The 21,342-nt window shown below is 47.5% G+C and overlaps 1 protein-coding gene and 1 long non-coding RNA gene across 14 annotated transcripts in view; one reads left to right on the top strand and one right to left on the bottom strand.

Annotated features, from left to right (window-relative positions):
• PTPRS (protein tyrosine phosphatase receptor type S) overlaps window positions 1-21,342 on the top strand; it is a 309,039-nt gene that overhangs the window by 193,483 nt on the left and 94,214 nt on the right. For all 13 annotated transcript variants that reach the window (XM_081845987.1, XM_081845982.1, XM_081845991.1 and 10 more), the window contains exons 7-9: window positions 13,221-13,490; window positions 18,653-19,234; window positions 19,636-19,772. In XM_081845987.1, the coding sequence (XP_081702113.1) occupies window positions 13,221-13,490; window positions 18,653-19,234; window positions 19,636-19,772 (989 nt within the window). The remainder of the gene's footprint in view (window positions 1-13,220; window positions 13,491-18,652; window positions 19,235-19,635; window positions 19,773-21,342) is intronic.
• On the bottom strand, window positions 3,403-8,324 carry LOC309333111. The gene is made up of 2 exons (XR_014152391.1): window positions 4,091-8,324; window positions 3,403-3,979 (listed from the first exon to the last, which is right to left on the bottom strand). It is a non-coding gene; the product is annotated as an uncharacterized lncRNA (long non-coding RNA).

Raw genomic sequence — 21,342 nt, 5'->3', positions numbered from 1 at the left:
GGCCGGAGCAGGTCTCTCCGCCCCACCGCCAGCCTTCGGAGGAGGTCCGAGGACAGTGGGGAAGATGCGCTGCGCTTCCCCGCTGTCCCAGAGATTTCCCTATGGGCTTTCGTCTTGCGAAGGAAGCCCATAGGGAAATTCGTTTTGCGAAGCGCCTCCAAAACGGAAAACCCTTTCGTCTAGCGGGTTTTCCGTCTTGCGAGGCGTTCGTCTTGCGGGGCACCACTGCATTTAGAATTTATATGCCACTCGGTTGCAGCAAAAACCCCTAAGCGGTTTACAATAAATGTTTAAAGGATGTGTGGAAACTGTCGAAAGATTCCAAAGGGATTAAGATCAACGGTGAAACAGATTACTTATTTGACAAAATTAACTTTGCCTCCCTGGGTGAGAACCAGAAATCTGGGAAGTGCAGTTTGTTGAGGGTGCTGAGCGTTGTTTGGAGAGCACCCCTCAGAGCACTATAGTTCCCAGAGCGGTTTAGCAATCAGTCAAGAATAGGGGGGTCTCCTTACAATTTAAAATATACAGTGCAGATGGAGACAAAATCCTGCTTAGAGTAAACCAATTTATAAGCGACATTCAAATTACATGTCTCGGTAGGCGTGCCTGAGCAAAGTTTTCAACAGGCACCAAGAAAGAAGAAGCACGAAGGCCTTTGTGTAATATCAAGTAGCAGAGAGTTCCAGAGAGTAATCCACCCTGATGGACTTTCTTATGTGACTGAGATGAGTGCCACATGAATACCCCTGGAAACCATCTGCATTTTGGATATTTTTAAAGCTAAACTTTGAAATCCTTTGTATTTGCGGGATGGAATCATCGTAGGGTATTAGATTATACGTTATATGTAGGGCTGCCTCTGAAGATGGTTCAGAAACGTCAGCTAGTGCAGAATTCAGTGGTCCAGTTGCTCACCGGAGCAAGATGGTTTGAGCATATTACACTGATCCTGGTCTGAATGCACTGGCAACCGTTAGTTTCTGGGCCCAATCCAAAGTGCTGGTATTGACCTATAAAGCCTTAAACGGCTCAGGACCACAACACTTCAAGGACCGCCTCTTTCAATATGAACCGACCCGGACCCTGAGATCATCTTCTGAGGCCCTTCTTCATGGGCCTCCTCCACAAGAGGTCCGGAAGGTGGCAACAGAAGAACGGGGCCTCCTCTTCAGTGGCTCCCCGTCTGTGGAATGTTCTCCCCAGGAAAGTTTGCCTGGCGCCTTCATTAGACACCTTTGAGCTACGGGCGAAAATATTCCTCTTCAACCGGGCCTTTGGTTGACTGACATTCAATGCCCTTTTAAAATGTGTTGGGAGGTTGTTACTGGGTTTTTCTTGTTTGTTTTTTCGTTAGGGTTAGGGTTAGCGTTATTATGTAGTATGTCTTTGGGGGGGGCGGGTGGCATTGTGGTCTAAACCACTGAGCCTAGGACTTGCCGATCAGAAGGTCAGCGGTTCGAATCCCCACAATGGGGTGAGCTCCCGTTGCTTGGTCCCTGCTCCTGCCAACCTAGCAGTTCGAAAGCACATCAAAGTGCAAGTAGATAAATAGGTACGGGAAGGTAAACGGCGTTTCCGTGCGCTGCTCTGGTTCGCCAGAAGCGGCTTAGTCCTGCTGGGCACATGACCTGGAAGCTGTACACCGGCTCCCTCGGCCAGTAAAGTGAGATGAGCGCCGCAACCCCAGAGTCGTCCGCGACTGGACCTAACGGTTAGGGGTCCCTTTACCTTTACATCTTTTTTATATTGTGATTTTATCTTGTGAACCACCCTGAGACATGCAGGTATAGGGCAGTATACAAATGTAATTAATTAATTTAATTAATTAATTAATTAATTAATTAAATGCACCACCCCATACACACTTCAGACAGGATCAGTTTGATAAGACTCCCCATTGCAAACTTTTGAAGGGTGCTGCTGCTGCTTATAAATGGCTCTCTCTCTGACTGACTGACAGACACACACACACACACATATACGTATTCCGGCATTCCCAAATCTCCCCCCACCCACCCCCAAAACCCCCACCCCTCTTCTATATACTCCTATTTCCTTAATTATGACAAAGATGACAGCCTTATAAAATCCAGTGGGCAAGTTCCTAATGTACAGGTATTAAAGCTGTGTGGTCGATCTGTTTGTGTATTTATTTATTGAGAAATCCGGTGCAGCTTTGACAGTTATCTGTCTCATTATTATTTCCTCTCTCTTCTACTTTCTCTTTCTCTTCCTCTCTCTTTCATTCTTTCTCTCTCTCTCTTTCTCTCTCTGTCTGTCTTTCTCTAAAGATGCTGGTATTTCTATGCTCAAGAACGCCTGGGTCCTGGCGCTTTTACATGCACACACTTCATCCTTTCACAGATGCTCCCCTCGCTTCTGGGGTTCGGGGGGGCGTGTGCCTCACCCCAGAACGCCCAAAAGCAGAGGATCCAGAGTATGTCTCTGAACACCAGTTTCTGGGTATCCAGAATCTTCCCAGAAGAGTCCCTAGATAGATATTTGATCTGGACCAGCGCAGCTCATCCAATGTTCTCATGAAACAATAGAGGTTTCTTCCTTGCACCAAGGCAACCTTGACCCCACTTGCCCTTTCCTCCGGAGATTAATTAGCAAGGCTTCACTCAGTGTCCTCTTGACTAGGTTTTGCAAATGATTACCGCAGATAGAGGACAGGGTGATGGGTGAAGTGCGCTTGCAAGGCAATGTGAGCTACATTTCAGGCAGGTCGCAAGCCTCAGTTGTGGTCCAAAATCTCTATAGGGCACCAGTCTGGCGACGGCTGCCGTAGGGATTCGAGGCAGCAATAACCCCCTGGAGTTAGAGTCTTCTGCAAACGTTCTAGAAATGTGGAAAATAAATGAAATATATAGGGCCAGATCCCAGGCTTAGTTGAAATTGGGTCTTGTCAAAAGCTATGGGGCAAGAGTAGTCTTGGCTTGGGTTTGGTCCTGCCTGGAGCAGACCCCGGCTAATTAACGACCTAAGTAACGTAGGACAACTAACTCCAATGAGTCTACTCTGAGTAGGACTTAGTTGGATGAAACCCTTGACATTTAAGCCCCCACTTATTTCGGTGGGAACTTAAGCACAGCTGACTTGTTCCGAATCCAACAGGTGGATGGAGCCTGCAGTGTAAACTATCTTGAGACGAGGGGCTGACTTATACCTTGTGCTAGAGTAAGGGGTTAAGGCTACAGTACTGACCAAGTGAGGGCAGAAATTTGAGAAGGCCAAACCTGCATGAAGATGATTTTGTTGGAATGTCAACATCTCCCACTCCTAAAAAATAATAAAAAGCAGGAACATGAATTTTGCAGTCTGAGAACTTCTCTGCCCTATGGATTCCTCCACTGGGATTTCTTCCCACAGAGTAGTGTGGTTTGTTTGGGGGGGGGGTTAGTCTTCCCCACAAAAAAGTCCTCAAAGAGTTATCAGAGGTCCCCAGTTTTTAAGCTCGTCTTCAAAGATACCATTCATTAACTTGCCCTGGTCCTTCAGGGGAGAGTCAAACATCTTCATATAACATCATTGGGGAGGCCGCTTGAGGGTAGAAAGTTTTGAAAAACACCTGTGGAGGAAGGACCATTCAAGGATAACCTGTCCATTGTAGGAGGACAGGTGTACTTGAAAACCTTGGGCATCTTCAATTCCGGTGGGGTATAAACCAGCCAGGCCCGTTACGAAAAAAAATAACACGCATGTTCTGTAACATGCCTATGAAAAATCAAGCAAAAACTTTACAAAAATCAAGTCCATGGCCTACAGTGAGTAGAACCAACTCGACCCTCCAGATGTTTTGGGACTACAATTCCCATCATCCCTGACCACTGGTCCCGTTAGCTTGGGATGATGGGAGTTGTAGTCCCAAAACATCTGGAGGTCCGAGTTTGCCTATGCCTGGAGTAGAATGTCTGGGTGGCAGCTGTGAGACTGAGATGCTGGACTATTCGGGCCCTGATCCAGCTGTGATCTTCTTAGGGCTCTTGCAGTAATAACCAAACCGTCTTCAGGATACGAAGGCTTTGGGGGTGACCATATCTCAGTATTTCACTGCTGTGGACATTTCAGAACACATTGATGTGACATTAGCATTCAGTGTTGCGAAGCTACATTAAGAGGTTGCTTGGTTATTACTGCAATTCTCCCGTCCATAGGCTTCCTCTTTGTAAAGTTATTGGATTCCCCCCCCCCCATACCTGTGTTTCAGATTTAGTGCCTAGACTTTATTTACTCTTTTGGCATGACACCTTTTGCTCTCCCCCCTGCCCGAGTTCTCAGTATTATTGCTTTGGTGTAGGGAGGGTTGGAGGGACACAGGTGGCGTTGTGGTCTAAACCACTGAGCCTCTTGGGCTTGCCAATCAGAAGGTTGGCGGTTCAAATCCCTACAACAGGATGAGCTCCCGTTGCTCAGTCCCTGCTCCTGCCAACCTAGCAGTTTGAAAGCTCGTCAAAGTGCAAGTAGATAAATAGGTACCACTGCAGTGGGAAGGTAAACGGTGTTTCCGTGCGCTGCTCTGGTTTCGCCAGAAGCGACTTAGTCATGCTGGCCACATGACCCGGAAAAACTGCGGACAAACTCCGGCTCCCTCGGCCAGTAAAGCGAGATGAGTGCCGCAACCCCAGAGTCGGCCACGACTGGACTTAACTGTCAGGGGTCCTTTACTCTTTTTTTTTAAGGGAGTGTTAGGTTGGGGTTTTTTTGCAGGGTGCATCTCTTTAAACACACACACACACACAACCCCCCCCCCCCACTGAGGAATTCCCCACTCCCACCTCACCTGCAAACAAGGGACACCAGGGAGGTATCTAGAATACAGAAAGTAAGGGAAAACTTTGCCGGTTATGGGTTGTCTTCAGTGTCAGTCCTACTCAGAGCAAAGCTGCTGAAATTAAAGGACACAGCTAACCATTAACTGTAGTAGGTCTACTCTTGAGTAGGGTTTAGTTGGGTGCAAGCCATCCCTCCAGCTTTCTACCCTGATCTCTGGAACTCAGGGTGAGAGATCTGTCTCTTGCGGTATTATTTATTAAAATTCAGTCATCTCCACATTTGCATTGAGAGAGAGAGAAAGAGAGAGAGAATGAAAGAAAGAAAGAGAATTGGTCACGGGGTAAGTGGACTGCCTCCTGCTATTTTTGGAAAGCCTGCTACTTTTAAAATCTGTATGATCTGAGCCGAAAAGATGCTGAACAAAACTTTAACGAGAATCAGTTAAATTAACACTCTGTTTCTGCAGAAGGATTTCTCAAGAGTTTCAGGGGAGTAAATGCCTTAAGACCAAATTACTTGCTGCAGGAACACTGTGCTATTTGTGATTTCGAAATCCTCTGCCTGCTTTGTCTTATTATCCCTTTTGCATTGCTGTTCTCTTTGTTTTTAGGGGGGTGGGTGGGGAATTTAGATTACACCTTGTCACACACACTGCAGACAAAACAAAACAACAACAACCATTTTAAACAAATGCCACCCTTAATATGAGAGGTTGGGGGGTGTCGGTCGGAGCATCCGGTCGGGATCCAATTTGACTTCCGAATGATCCCATTTGCCCGTCGTGCAAAATGAACCAACCAATTCACTAAAAAGGAAACCAGCTGAACAACCAAATTGGGGTGGGTGTTTAGAACAATTCCCGTGAGTTGCTGTATTTGGATAGCCAACACGCTAAATTGTTTAAGGGGGAAGGAAAGAAACCCATCATTTTGGGGGCTAAGGGGTAAATAATTCCACTCATATCCCGCTTATGACAGGCAACATAGCCGAAATTTGCATCTAGGGGGAGACGAAAGGAAGAAGGACTAGAGAGGCACTCACAAATAACCTGCTTGAGAAGGGACCGGACAGGTGTAATCTAATATTCACTACAAATATGTATATCAAGGCTGCACATTATTTTGCCCCCCCCTTTCCTCCCCCCCTCCTCATTTTGGAGTAAGACAGAACGGACTCCTCTGTCTCGCCCAAAATGCTAATAATGTCCGCCTTCTCACCTCATTCGGAGCTATGGGCTTGCTGGGTGTCAAAATGTTTAAGACCATTTCGGTTTCCTTTGGTGCTTTCTCAACCAATCACCCTTCAGTTTTGATTTGGTGTTCTTTTGGTTTTTCCGTTGTGTGGTTATTTTAGTACTTTTTTTTTATTTTAAATTTTATTAAACGCAAAACAAAGCACAATTATTTCCTGCCCGTTCCTTATGTCATTACAATTGCAGTTGACTTCTATTTTACCACGTTTTAATTTCACATGGATTTCGTTTTCCTCCTCTCCCCCCGACCCCGACCCATGACCTTCCCTCCCACCTACCTAGCTACCTACCTTTCCCTTCCTGTCTTAATTTTGACTTGATTTTCTACGTGAATCGGGGTTTGAAGCGACGAGAACTCACCCAAAAGGCTACCCCACCCTCTTCTCCACGTTCCCAACCCTTTACAATCCCATGCAAATTGTTCCTCTTCCATGGTAAAATCTGGGTGGATCCGGGTCGGGGGGGGGGTGAGGGCTGGGCACGGGAGGGGGGTTGGATAAATGATGATCATAAAGCAAAAAACCAGCAGGGAGACAATGGAATCAGAACCTTCCTCAGAATTTTCCTTCCAGCATGGGAGTTCGGTCTCAGGGCAGGCTTACGGGGGTCGCCATTGCCCCACAAAGCTGGACTCTCCGTTCCTCTACAAGCAGGTCTGTAAAAAACAAAAAATAAAGCTTGCACACCCACCCACCCCGCTTTCTCCCTTCATCCCCTCATGGATCCTTTTGGTTCTCATACAGGTCAAATAAGTAAGGACAGCACAGGGGGTTTTAGAAGCTGAACTGGAAACTGTCTCTCCAGAGTCTCAGGCCAAGAGAAGGTCCTCTCAACCTTTACCTCCCCCCCCCCCAAAAAAAAAACAACCCAGGACTTTTTGCACACATAGTGTGTTCTCTGTCAGTGAGCTGTACCTCTCCCCTCCCATAAAAGAAAAGCTGTAGAGATAAAATTACAAGTTGCAAGAGCTCTTCTCTTTTCCGGTTCCAGTCTAGCGTAACGTGGCACTTGGCACTGCCTGCACGCTAAACTGTAGTTTGGTGCTGCATGAACAAGACTTGGGCCACCTTAGCAGCATCCATTTAAACGCAGGGGTCAGCAGGCTTTTTAAGCAGGGGGCCGGTCCCTCAGACTTTGTGGGGGGCCGGACTATATTTGGGGAAAAAAATAATGAACGAATTCCTATGCTCCACAAATAACCCAGAGATGCATTTTAAATAAAAGGACACATTCTACTCGTGTAAAAACACGCCGATTCCCAGACCGTCCGCGGGTCGGATTTGGCAGGCGATTGGGCCGGATCTGGCCCCTGGGCCTTAGTTTGCCTACCCATGATTTACAGCAGCGGTTCTCAACCTGTGGGTCCCCAGATGTTGTTGGACTACAACTCCCATCGTCCCTGAGCTCTGGCCTTGCTAGCTAGGGGTGATGGGAGTTGTAGTCCAACAACATCTGGAGACCCACAGGTTGAGAAAGGCTGATTTAAAGGGTTATGATGCTTCTTCAAAGAGCCGTGGCTTCTCTCACAAAAGTGGTGGGGGCTATCATTTCTTAAGACGTGCTGAGACTTGTTAGGAGGAACCCCTCTCCCCATTCTTCCTTCCCATGGAGCTCCAATCCCCTGTGAAAAGATATTGACTGTTAAACAGCTCCTGGAGATGAATTGGATTGGGGCCTCCTAACCAACTCTCAGCCTCCTTAAGAAACTACATATCCCAGGATTCCTTGGGGGGCAGCCATGGTTGCTTCAGGTTCTATCGATAATGCTTTAAATGGTGTGAATGTATTCATGCCCGTTTTGAAGTAAGCTCAGCTGCCGTTTTGTCCAAACTGGCTAGCGTAAACTCTACTCTGAGAAGCCAAGATGAAACTTTGGATTCGGATCCTATTTCATAAAACTTACACACCTCTTGATTTAGAAGAAAAGAAAAGAAACGTCTAAGCAGTTTACAGAAAGAATCAATCAGTAAAACTATCAGTTAAAAAATACCCCATAGAACCATGGAATTGTAGAGTCCAACCGACTGAGCCACTTAAAAAAACACCTTTTACCCAAAAACACATGTTTTGGGGTGCTGTGAGAGCACAGCCCCCCAAAATTGTGTCTTTCGGGCCCACGATCTCGCATGAATCATGTGAGTTGCACAGGAACGCAGACCCAGGCGATGGGTTGGAGGTCTGCAACTCCAAGGAAAAGACCAAAACCACCTGCTTCCTGTTCTTGACCAGTCATTGTTAATCTTTACCTCCGAACTGGAAACTGGTTAGTTAAACTTTCCAGGGTCACGGGCTACAGTTTAAACTAACCACCGTTTGCTGTTTTCAAATGTTAACAGTAAACCATGGTTGGTTTAAACCACAGAGCCTAACCGTCCAGAGTAGTTTAACAGTGGGGAAATAAACCACCTTTGGGCACTCTCAAGATGTCCTTAACCTGGAAGCCTTCCATGACTTCTGTAGCCTCTCCACCTCATGTCAGGGAGCTGAGATGGTGTTGAACCCATATTTTCTGTTTTGTAGTTCTTTTTATGACACCTTCACTCCAAATGTTCTCTTCCACCTTCCTCTCCCCAGCTTTTGCATAAATATGCTCCCCTTTCCTCCCAGTCAACCATATGATCATCAGGAGGGGGGGGGGTATCGTGAATTGCTTCACACTAAATGTGAATGGGGGCCTGTTTTCTCTCCCCCCCCCCATGGGAACATTTCCTTCCTCACTTCCTGGCCACTTTTCAAGGAGAGTGCTGGAACGCTCCCTTTATCCTCCTGGCTAACTTGAGAACAACAATTGGGGTTCCCTTCAGACTTCGATTCACAGCACTGGTCTTTCTTTTGAACTATGGTTTATGGGTTTTACTTAATTCTGGTTTGTTCTTTCCTTCCTTTCTTCCTTCTTCCCTTTCTTTCCTTTCCCTGTTTTCCCCCCACCCCACCCTTCCCCTCGCAAGTGCAAGTCTCCCTTCAGTTCTCCTGTTCTGTTTCCCATTATTATTTAGGTGTGTGTGTTTTTGCGTTCATTCCTGCCATTTGTTTTCCACCTGAACGCCGTTTGCTGACCAGATCTGCTCCGTTCAGTTGAATACCTCCCAAGTTTTCTTCCCCTTGCTCCTTCCCTTGTTACTCCCATCCCTTCCCAAAAAACTGGGTTCCCAACCCCGCAGAATTTTTTTAAAAAGCTCATTCCTCCTGCCACTTTTCCCGCCTGCATTCCTTCAGCCGGTTCCCTCTCTCGCCACCCCTCTTCCCTTCGTTTTCCAAAGTCCGCCTCTCCATTTTGATTTAAAAAATGGGCTCCATTAAAAAATACCTGTTATTTCTCTTAACTGCCACTTTTGGCTGAATTTGGACAGTATCCCAAGCAGAGAAGGCAATATTTAGTCTCAAAGGGAATATTTTTGGGGGGAAGAGGCTGAGATTCCCTCACACTCATATTTCCATCTCTCGTGGTGAATCTGTGTCTCTCCAAAGCGTTGTTGGACTACGACTCTCAATCGGCCCCAGCCAACGGACTCAGGGATGATGGGAATTGTAGTCCAGCGGTGTTTAGAAGGTCGCAGATTGCCATCCCTAGTTAAGATTGTGTTGGGAGGCAGCAGTGTGCAGAAGCATTTAGATGATAGGCAGAACCTTGGGCCATTTAATTCAGTATGGTCCCCACTGGCTGAAAGAGCCTTGCAGTGTTTCAGAGAAGGGGCGTTTCCAGTCCTATGTGGAGATGCCAGGAATTGAATCCGGTCCCAAGATGCTCTCCAGTTGAGGTAGAGCGTTCCTTCCCCTGAACAGATAAGTCTCTGCATGGTTCAGAGTAAAAAGGGGACGATTTAAATAGGAATATAGGAAGCTGCCTTGTAACAAGCCCACTGTAATGAGTGGAGCATAGCTGTCAACTTACAGATTTGAAAATAAGGGACCAGCAGCCTCAAAATTAAGGGACCAGCAGCCAAAATAAGGGATTTTCCCAGCACAGGTATGTTCAACTTCTGAGCCCCTCCGAGCCAAAGGCAGAAAGCCCAGCCAGCAGCCAAACGAAGCCTCCAGCGGTGGTTCCCACAGCGCAGCAACCCGGCAAAGGGGATGCAGCAAGGGAAACCACCGTCACCTCTCCGCTGGGAAGCGCTGAGCAAAGGCGAGTCCCCAGGCAACGCGGCCGATTTGATGGGCACAAGGCATGCAAGCTCCACCCCCCAGTCGTTCTTAGACTCCTTATTGGGTGAGCAACGCAGCCAAGCAACACAGTTGGAGCCTCCTTCCTCCCTGGTCGGCAGGGAGGGAGGGAGGGAGGGAGAGGAGCTGCTTCCTCTGAAACCCGGGAAATTTAAGGGACATCATCAATAAGGGACAGCAGCGGGACACAGAACTGGGATAAGGGACTTTCCCGCCAAATAAGGGACAGTTGACAGCTATGGAGTGGAGCTTAAGGCTGAATACAACCCAGTGAGGTTGCAGGAGGGATTACTTTGAAATCTTCATGAAATTGTAAGACAGGCTTGCTAAATCGGGATGGGGGGGGTGTTTCTCTTGCAGTAGGGCCCTGGACATTGCAGGGCCCCCACCCAGAAACCAGTTCCACAGCCTTTAGATCACTGCCCCCACCCACTTCTGGGGCCATTGGGAGAACAGGAGATTTTCAGAATTCCTACAAAATTTTAAAAATAAAATAAAATAAAATATGGCCCCGCCCCTGCCTGCTCCCACCCCACCCTGGAAAAAGCACCCTCTCCTTGCCCTTTTTGCCCCCCCTCCCCCATTTAAAGGTCTGGAAAGCTTCATCCTTCCACAAAGGAAGTCCACTGGGCATCCATCCATCCTTTCGTTTGTTTGTTTCCGTTCTCGAAGTTGCCCGTTTCCATGGACTTGTTTTTCCTTCCTCTTATGATTATTATCAATTGTTTTATTATTATTATTATTATTATTATGCCAGGGCTGCGATGTGCCAATGTTAAAACCTACTGCGCATTGGTTCACATCGGCAAGAAAAAATAAAGAAAATGAGTATGCAGCATTTTTTAAAAGTGGGTTTTCCCCCCCGACCCTTAACCCTTCTCTCTGTCTTTCTCTCTCTCTCTCTCTCTCTCTCTCTCTCTCTCTCTCCTGGTCTCTTTTTCTATTTTCCTTCCCCATGTGGGCATTTGCAGTGGCCCACAAACCAATTCCAATGCTCTCCATCTCCTCCTCCTCCTCCTCCTCCTCCTCCTCCTCCTCCCTGTCTCTCTCTCTCTCTCTCTCTCTCTTTCTCCTCCTCCTCCTCTCTCGTTCTCTTCTCTCCATTCTTCTCTTTTGCATGATGTTTGTGATTCTGAGAGCTGCATCTATTGATGGAATCATGTCAGATCTTTCAAAGAGGCTTCCTTAGGGTTTCACTGCCCGAAAACCACAAAAAATTTCATTAGAGTTTCTCATCTTTTCCCTCTCGCTGGCTCTCGCCTCGCCGCCACGTTCCCTCTCGCCGTGCACACCTCTGGGTCGCTTCGTGGAGGTGGGGGGTGGGAGTGGGGTAAGGACAGGAAAGGGGGGGGACCCCTCACCACCACCACCCAGAGAGGACACCCTTGTGAACTCCCCACTTCTGGTTTGCAGGCTAGATTTTGGCCACCTCCAGGGAACAAGCCCCCTTTCCCTCCCACCCAGCTCCCAATCCCACCCATTTTTACCTGCCTTGAGTTTTGCGGGGCTGCGGTGAGAACTGATCTGTCCCTCCAGTCTCCCTTAGGAGCTGTGCCCATTTCAAACCAGAGCTTTGAGCCCATGCAGATGTTCATTGTAGCCCACATCTGCACCAGATGTTGTTGACCTTTTTTAGGATTGCAGTTGCTGAGTTGTTTTTTTAGGGTTAAAGTTGTTGAGGTTTTTTACCCTAGGAAATTAACTGCCACAGAGGCCGGATTAAACCGACCAGCGGGCAGGATTAGGCCCATGAAATGGACTTTGGACATGCCTGGCTGTGGATGATGGGCATTGTAGTCCCGCAATATCTTAAAGGCCGCAGGTTCCTAATTCCTGACCTGAGAAGCAGTATTCCCTGCTGCAAACCAGAGAGGGAAGAATGCCTCATTTAGGAGAGAATGCTTCTTCTTAGCTCAGGGAGGGGTGAGCTGTGCCCCCACACCAGAGATGTTGTTGAAGTCCATTTCTCATCAGGGGACGGTGGGAGTTTTACTCCAGCGGCATCTGGAGGGTCACAGGCTCCGCAAACAGGGCTGCTTCTTCTTTCCACCAAAGCTCAGTTATGGCACCTCTCAGGTGGGCGCCATTGTAAGAGAACGAGGGAGGCCTTCGTGGTGAGTACTTTTCCCCCTAGAAAAACAGCACTTTCTGCAACCCCTATCCTAATGGGTAGGTGGGTCTTCCTTCCCTTTTGGAAAGTCAACGTGGATTCTCAGGCTACCCTCTCAAGATTGTTGTGGCCGTGCTTGGTTCTGTGTGCGAAAGATGCACCAGTCTCGACACGTGTGACCTTCTCACTTGAAAATTTGCATTGCCCCTTCCCCCCCTCTCTCTTTTTCCAGTCTTGCTTCCCCCGCCCACTGTTTTGTTTCAAGGGGTGTTGGTCTCTGGAGGGGGCCAATTAAGCTTTGCGAGGGTCTGCTTTGAAAACCTGATTTGAGGGAAGGTCCCATTCCCTTCGCCTCCGCCAAAAAGGGGCTTTGCCGAAAATGTTGGGGAAGGGGAGTAGAAGGATAGCCCACCCCAACGTACACAGGGAGGGGGCCCCACTGTCCGGAAGTGCCACGCCCAACTTCTTTTGCTCTCTTAAAGATGAGAAATTGCTAATAAATTTTTGTGTATTTATTTGTGCTGTGATGGGTCTTAAAATCGATCAATGGACTCCTGTTGCTATGAGATACCGCTTTTATGTCTATATTCTACATATCGTTTGTGAAAGTAAAATTATTTTCGAAGTTCTGTTCGTTTGGTTTTTTCCTTTATTGATTGATTATCATTTCTCGGTATTCTGATGATTTTTAATTTCAGCTTCTTTTTTTTGTCCCCCTCCCCCCTTTAAATGAAGGAACGACAACAAAATGATAACAGCTGAAGCCCCATCTGTATTTAAAATCTCTTCTGCTCTTCTTTCCCCCTTATCTTTCTTTTCTTTTTCTTTTTTCCCCTCTCTCTCTCTCTCCTTTTTCTTTTCCCCCCTTTTTTATTTTGCTTTTGTTTTTGTTACCTCTGTGCCTTTTGTCCGCAGTGCGTCGGGTGGCCCCTCGCTTCTCAATCCCTCCCTCCAGCCACGAGATTATGCCTGGAGGCAATGTCAACATCACCTGCGTGGCGGTTGGCTCCCCCATGCCCTACGTCAAGTGGATGCAGGGGGCGGAAGACCTGACGCCGGAGGACGACATGCCCGTGGGGCGGAACGTCTTGGAACTGACCGACGTGAAGGACTCGGCCAACTACACCTGCGTGGCCATGTCTAGCCTGGGCGTCATCGAAGCCGTGGCACAGATCACCGTGAAATGTAAGCAGGGCTAGTTTTCCCGCCGCCGGGCACTTGGCATGACGGGGGCTCCGCTCGCGTCTTCCTGGCTGGTCTTCACAGCCCTCACGTGGCCAGGGTTCCAGCCTGGTTAGCAGAGGCAGGGAAAGCTTTGCCCTTCCACACACGGCTGGACTCCAACGCCCATCATCTTCCAGCGAGCAGGACCAACGTGGAGGATGATGGGAGTAGGAGCCCAGCAAGATATCAGCATTCTCTATGCCTTGCCATGTTTGCATCAGGAGCCTCAGCTTGCCTCCCAGGTGGAAGAGCTGTTGCTTAAGCCCGCTCCCTGTTTTGACTTCCCGGCTTGTCCCCTCCCTCATGTTTGCATGCCTATTTCTGCATCACCCATCTCTCTGTCAGTTGCTCCTCCTTGCTTGTTCCTTGGCTGACCTGGAGAGCTTGCTGCCAGGGCAGAACTTTTGGGCAGTGGTCAGCGGGGCTGGGGCTCCCGGGCTCAGTCGGCTGGTACCCCTTTGCCCAATCCCTTCGCTCGCATGCGTAGAGAAAGCATGAACGAAGCGTTCAGAGCTGCATCTGTGCGTGATGTTGCTGCTAACCATGTCAGGTCAGCTTCCGCATGTCTCCCAAATCGCCCGAGAGCTCTAACAAGAGGCTACTGCATGAAGAATGAAAGCCCTGGGCATTTCGGAAAACTTGAGATGTGGCCAAAACACACCTTGGGTACTCCATGCATCCGTTCTTAAGTGTGCACGGGTTTCCTGTGAATTTTGCATGAGCCTAGTGTCTTTTTGCCAGCATTGTATGATGTGTGACGGTTTACTTCCCGTTCGTTTTTTAATAAAGCATGTGGCGTTTTTGCAGAGCGGCGACAGCAAAAAAAAAGGGCAGGCCTCTGCCCCCAAGGAGAATACAGTCAACAATTTGACACAGGGATAAGAGGGAGCTGGGAAACGAGGAACGACTGGGGGACAGAGGACACACACTTGGTTTTGGGTTGTGTTCAGGCTTTGAGAGGGGCAGAGGGGGCATCAGATACGAGTTCTCTAATGGAGTTGGGGAGGGGGTTAAAGGGGCTCTTGGAAGGGGTTGAACCTGAAAGCCCTGAGTTCAAACTTTGCCATCTGCAGTTAATAGGCTCAAGTAGCAGAGACTGGGAAGGACCCTGAAGGGAGAGATGGTCGGTCAGCAGAAACTCTGGACTCTGTTGGCCAGTGGTCAGACTCAGTAGAGAGGGGGCTTTCTGTGTTCTCTCCCCTGCCTCAGCCGCCCAATATCAAACTGCATTGCAGAAATAATATTGAGCAGGGTAATAATAATAATAATAATAATAATAATAATAATAATAATAATTTATAATTTATACTCTGCCCATCTGGCTGGGTTTCCCCAGCCACTCTGGGTGGCTTCAAACACAATATTAAAATACAGTAATGCATCAAACATTAAAAGCTTCCCTAAACAGGGCTGCCTTCAGATGTCTTCTAAAAGTCTGGTAGTTGTTGTTCTCTTTGACGTCTGGTGGGAGAGTGTTCCATAGGGCGGGTGCCACCACCGAGAAGGCCCTCTGCCAGATTCCCTGTAACTTGACTTCTCGCAGGGAGGGAACAGCCAGAAGGCCCTCAGCGCTGGACCTCAGCGTCTGGGCTCGATGATGGGGGTGCAGATGCTCCTTCAGGTATACTGGACCGAGGCCGTTTAGGGCTTTCAAGGTCAGCAGCAATGCTTTGAATTGTGTGTATAAACTTAAATTGCCCCCTTCCCGCATGAACAGTAGTTTGACAGTGGAATGGGCTCCCATGAGAGATAGCGTACTCTCCTTCCTTGGAGGTTTTTAAGCTGAGGTTGGGGGCCCCGTCTCTCATGTATGATCTAGTAGAGATTCCTGGGTTGCAACGGGTTGGACTGGATGACCCTTGGGGTCCTTTTCAACCCCATGATTTCAGGATTCATATTCTTCAAAACTCTCAACGTTATTCTACAAGTAGAATTGAGAAATTTCCATTTAGCAGAATATTCAGTCTACTGTAATACGCAGTATTTCTTCCTTTGCGGCATTCGTTTGTTTTCTACAGCCAATTATCAAAACAAATGATGCTATTCATCCGATCCACATTTTGTGTTTTTTTCTCTTAATTTGCCCAACCACCTCCAATTAGCCTTTCAAAAGACCAAACCATTTTTCTGTGTGGTTGAGACTGATCTACCAGATTCCTAGCTGTTGATAAAATCAAATAAGCAAAGACCTGCCTAGCAGGAAAAAAGGCTTTTTCCATCTTGCTTTATTCTTTCATTAATTGAGAGCCTGTGTGATGTAGTGGTTAGCTTGTCGGACTTGGGCCTGGGAGACCCGGGTTCAAATTCCCACATGGCCATGAAACTCGTGGGGTGGCCAGTCACTGCCTCGCAGCCTAGCCTACCTCTCAGGGTGGTTGTGGGGATTAAGTGAGGGTGGTTAGGAGCATTCCCACTGCCTTGAGCTCCTTGGAGGAAAATGTGGGCTGCAAGAAATTAAATTAAAAAATAGTACTTATGAATTTTCATAAGTACCAAACAGTACTTATGAATTTTAGACTCATGAATTTAACTCCCTGTGGGTGGCGCTGTGGGTTAAACCACAGAGCCTAGGACTTGCCGATCAGAAGGTTGGTGGTTCGAACCCCCGCAACGAGGTGAGCTCCTGTTGCTCAGTCCCTGCTCCTGCCAACCTAGCAGTTCGAAAGCACGTCAAAGTGCAAGTAGATAAATAGGTACCGCTCTAGCGGGAAGGTAAACTGAGTTTCTGTTCGCTGCTCTGGTTCGCCAGAAGCAGCTTAGTCCTGCTGGCCACATGACCCGGAAGCTGTACGCCGGCTCTCTCGGCCAATAAAGTGAGATGAGCACCGCAACCCCAGAGTCGGTCACGACTGGACTAATGGTCAGGGGTCCCTTGACCTTTACTCATGAATTTTAGACTCATGAACTTAACTACCTGCCCGACCCCAGTATTTAGCTGTCACCATTCTTGCTGTAAAAAAAAAGAGTTGAGGTAAGATTAACAAATAAACTACGTGAACAGATTAAGAAAGATGGCTTTACCCCTGTGTGGTTTAGCATAACATATGCCAGTATTCCAGAAAATGAACATCGGCCCCCCTCACACCTCTGCATTTGGCTCAGTCTGGTCAATCTAAATTTAAAATTAAACATAAATTGCTATCTTCACTTTTAACGCGCCACCCCCCATTCACCAATATACACATTATATTGCTTTATTGGTAACATGAGAGCCACGGGGTGAGCTCCCGCTGCTCGGTCCCTGCTCCTGCCAACCTAGCAGTTCGAAAGCACGTCAAAGTGCAAGCAGATAAATAGGTACCGCTCCAGTGGGAAGGTAAACGGCGTTTCCATGCGCTGCTCTGGTTCGCCAGAAGCGGCTTAGTCATGCTGGCCACATCACCCAGGAGCTGTACGCCGGCTCCCTCGGGCAGTAAAGCAAGATGAGCGCCGCAACCCCAGAGTCATCCGTAACTGGACCTAACGGTCAGGGGTCCCTTTACCTTTACTTTAAGAGGGAAAATGGCAATTACTCATATTTAATCTAAGCTCAGCCACAAGGGATCCCAATTGGAATTTTGTCGAATGTTATCTGTTCATTCTGCTCCTATCCTGTTTCCCTTCTATTTTGGTTTAAACCAATTCACGAACCAAGAACCTATACACTGACCACCGTTAATGCACTATGTGTCACAGATACTTCTGCAAATTTATTGTGCTCTTTTCATGATATGCAAATGCCATGAGAAGACCTGGTCTATTTACTTGTATCGTTCATTATTCCTATGATCCCTGTCTCTAAAACCCAATAAAACATTTAAAAAAGAGGGAGGGGTTGAGTAACCAGTTCCTCCTCTTTCAGATCTTCATTATCATTGAACATTATTACCGTATTTTTCGCTCTATAAGACGCACCAGACCACAAGACGCACCTAGTTTTTTGAGGAGGAAAACAAGAAAAAAAAAATTCTAAATCTCAGAAGCCAGAACAGCAAGAGGGATCGCTGCGCAGTGAAAGCAGAAATCCCTCTTGGTGTTCTGGCTTCTGGGATAGCTGCGCAGCCTGCATTCGCTCCATAAGACGCACACACATTTCCCCTTACTTTTTAGGAGGGAAAAAGTGAGTCTTATAGAGCAAAAAATACGGTATGTTCTAAAAGAATGGGAGTGATTCCTATCCCTCCCCACTTTCCTCCAGGCTCCCTAGTACGGTGGATATTTTGCCCTTTCCTTTCTTTTAAATTTTTTTTTATTCAAAATTATAACAAGACATATTGTCCAAAAACTTATCATCCTTGTTCCCCCCCCCCATTTTTCCTGCCTCCCCCCTCCCACACAAAACCCACCCACCCCCACCCCACCCCCCGACTTCCCTCAGTTCCAGTCTTTGGTTTCTCTGAGAATGCTGTTTTCTGCGTGTTACAAAGCTGTATAGATCCTCAAACTATTTAGCTGATTATTATCAATAAAAAGTTCGTGAATGTTTATTCAAAACCTGCCAAGGAGTCCAGTTCGCTTTGTTGCGTCTTCAGATACTTTGTAAAGGGTTCCCATTCATCCTTAAAGTCACAGTTATTATTGTCCCGTAGCTTATATGTCAGTTTTGCCAGTTCTGCATAATCCATCAATTTTGCCATGATTCTATAGTTGGGGTTTCTTCAGTCTTCTATCCTTGTGCTACCAGAACTCTTGCGGCCGTTGTCGCATACATGAAGATGTTTTTCAATATTTTGCCCTTTCCAATATGTTTTCCGAGCAAGACGTGTTCCAAAATGGCGGCCGTGCTCAAGGCGCTAAGCTCCCACCTGTCTTCTTTGGGAACCGTGTCTCCATTTAGACACACACTCACAAGGAAAGCTGTTGGTTGGCGGGTTGTTACTTTTTTAGCTCAGAGCTCACGTTAATGATTCCAGATGCCGAGCTGAGCACTTTCACTTTTGATTGAGCCATTTAAGGAGGATAATAAACTGTGCCTAACAAGGCTGGGAACATTTCTCCAAACAGCCGCGCCGTCTATAGACCTGCGCTGCCGGCTCCCGTTGCCCTAACGCGCCAATTAGGTGCAGCATTTAGCATATGGCGTCCTGCTGTTTGCATTTGGTTTTCGTTTCCCTGAGTTTTTCCTCTCCCCGTTTGTTTCTCAGCGCTCCCCAAGGCTCCTGGAACCCCCATTGTGACGGAGACGACCGCGACGAGCATCACAATCACTTGGGATTCGGGGAACCCCGATCCTGTGTCCTACTACGTGATCGAGTACAAGTCGAAGAGCCAGGACGGACCCTACCAGATCAAGGAAGACATCACCACCACCCGCTACAGCATCGGGGGGCTCAGCCCCAACTCGGAGTACGAGATCTGGGTGTCGGCCGTCAACACCATTGGGCAGGGGCCGCCCAGCGACCCTGTGGTGATGCGGACAGGGGAGCAGGCCCCCGCCAGCGCCCCCCGCAACGTCCAGGGCCGGATGCTGAGCGCCTCAACCATGATCATCCAGTGGGAGGAGCCTGTGGAGCCGAACGGTCAGATCCGGGGCTATAGGGTCTACTACACCATGGAGCCAGACCAGCCGGTCAGCAACTGGCAGAAGCACAACGTCGACGACAGCCTCTTGACCACCGTCAGCAGTCTCCTGGAGATGGAAACCTACACCGTTCGGGTCCTGGCTTTCACTTCCGTGGGAGACGGGCCGCTCTCGGACCCGATCCAAGTCAAAACCAAGCAAGGAGGTGAGTCCTCGCCGAGCCAGTGTTGTGACTACAACGCGGGTCCCACCATCCGAATGCAGCACGTTCTCAGGAATAATCATTTGCTAGGCGAGTGTTTACACGACAAGTCAATGTTGATTCCTATAAATTTATACAGTCATACGGATCACGTTCGCAACCCGAGCGACCACTGTGATTTATATAAGTGGTGGGGAGGTGGGACACACACACAGGAAAACAACTTGCAAAAAAACAAGCAAGGAAGGGGGGGTGTGCTTTCTTGTTTGTCCAATCTCTCCCCCTTCCTCCCTCCTTCCGTGAAAGCAGGGTTCTGGGCCCTGGTCCAGCAGGTCTCGTCTTACGTTCTTATATTCTTACCTAGAACAATGTCTGGGTCTCTTTGTTTTTCCTGCTCTCATCAGTTCCTGGGCAACCCATGAACTTCCGTGCAGAAGCCAAGAGCGATAGCAGCATTTTGCTGACCTGGAGTCCTCCCCGCCAGGACATCATATTGAAGTATGAGCTGGTTTTCAAAGACGCCACACAGGCAAAACCCGAGGTAAGTGCTTTTTCGCGGGGGCTTCTTTGTGCTGGCTCCCCTGGTGACGGAATGCTCTCTTCCGAGAGACTCACCTGGCACTTGTGTTAGGACCCATTCAGGGCAAAGAGCAGAACTCCCCGTCCTCCAAAGCCCTTTCCCAAAACAAAAAACACATTCTTTTTATTTCTTAAAACAATCACGCTTCCTGAGCACCACTTCCTGGGCCTCAAAAAACTATTTTCTATATCGATTTCATCCTACTTTGTATGGCTTTATGCCGGCTTGCACTAAACGTTGTGCTGGCACCGCTTCCACGTCGATAGTTTTTAAGTTGTTTATTGATTGCGTTTTATCGTGTTTAATTCAGGGGCTTCCTAGAGTAATAGCGAGGAAGCTTAATTCCGGCAAGGGAGTCCCTGTTTGGCCTTTGGTACCCGGACCACACCATTCCCCTCTCTGAGCCACACCCTTCATTGCTGTGGGCTCCCCCTCCAGTCCTTTTTAAGGAAATTTGTAATGTTTTGATTAGATAGATAGATAGATAGATAGATAGATACAAAAAGAAAAAACACAAATACCAAATTACACACAGGAATAACCATAGGCACATAATTTTCTTAACAAACAATAAAACATAGATTGGTCTTAACACTAAAGCCCCAACCTCCCATCTATTCCGTATTTCGATTTCATATTACTTCTTGCTAATACACACTTTTATCATAATTAAACTTTTTCTTAATATATCTAATTTCTTATATCTACCTTGCAACTATTACTGAAGCTCCTCGAATGCTGCAACAGAATTTGAACTACTATATTTATTTTTTCAAATATTCTTTGAAAACCTCCTATTTTGAAACAAATTCCTGTTTTGATTTATTCTTCATTTTTTCTGACAGACCATATAATTCGGCATATTCTGTCAGCTTTTTGGATCCAATCTTGTATAGAGGGGATTTGTAATGTTTTGATATTTTATTATGCTTTTATATCTGTTGGAAGCTGCCCAGAGTGGCTGGGGCAACCCATTCAGATGGGCGGGGTACAAATAATTAAATTGTTGTTGTTGTTTTACCTGACCAGGATGTGCCCTTGAATGTAGAATCATAGAATCATAGAGTTGGAAGAGACCACAAGGGCCATGGAGTCCAACCCCCTGCCAAGCAGGAAACACCATCAGAGCACTCCTGACATATGGTTGTCAAGCCTCTGCTTAAAGACCTCCAAAGAAGGAGACTGCACCACACTCCTGGGCAGCAAATTCCACTGTCAAACAGCTCTTACTGTCAGGAAGTTCTTCCTAAGGTTTAGGTGGAATCTTCTTTCTTGTAGTTTGGAACCACTGCTCCGTGTCCGCTTCTCTGGAGCAGCAGAAAACAACCTTTCTCCCTCCTCTATGTGACATCCTTTTATATATTTGAACATGGCTATCATATCCCCCCTTAACCTCCTCTTCTCCAGGCTAAACATGCCCAGCTCCCTTAGCCGTTCCTCATAAGGCATCGTTTCCAGGCCTTTGACCATTTTGCTTGCCCTCCTCTGGACACGTTCCAGTTTGCCAGTGTAGATAATACCTCTTGCTTAC

The sequence above is a fragment of the Podarcis erhardii genome, assembly GCF_964252035.2.
Source record: "Podarcis erhardii genome assembly, chromosome: 18".
In the NCBI taxonomy this organism is placed as follows: domain Eukaryota; kingdom Metazoa; phylum Chordata; class Lepidosauria; order Squamata; family Lacertidae; genus Podarcis; species Podarcis erhardii.
The sequence above is the reverse complement of the archived record's forward strand: the minus strand, read 5'-3'. Positions and strand labels throughout refer to the sequence as shown.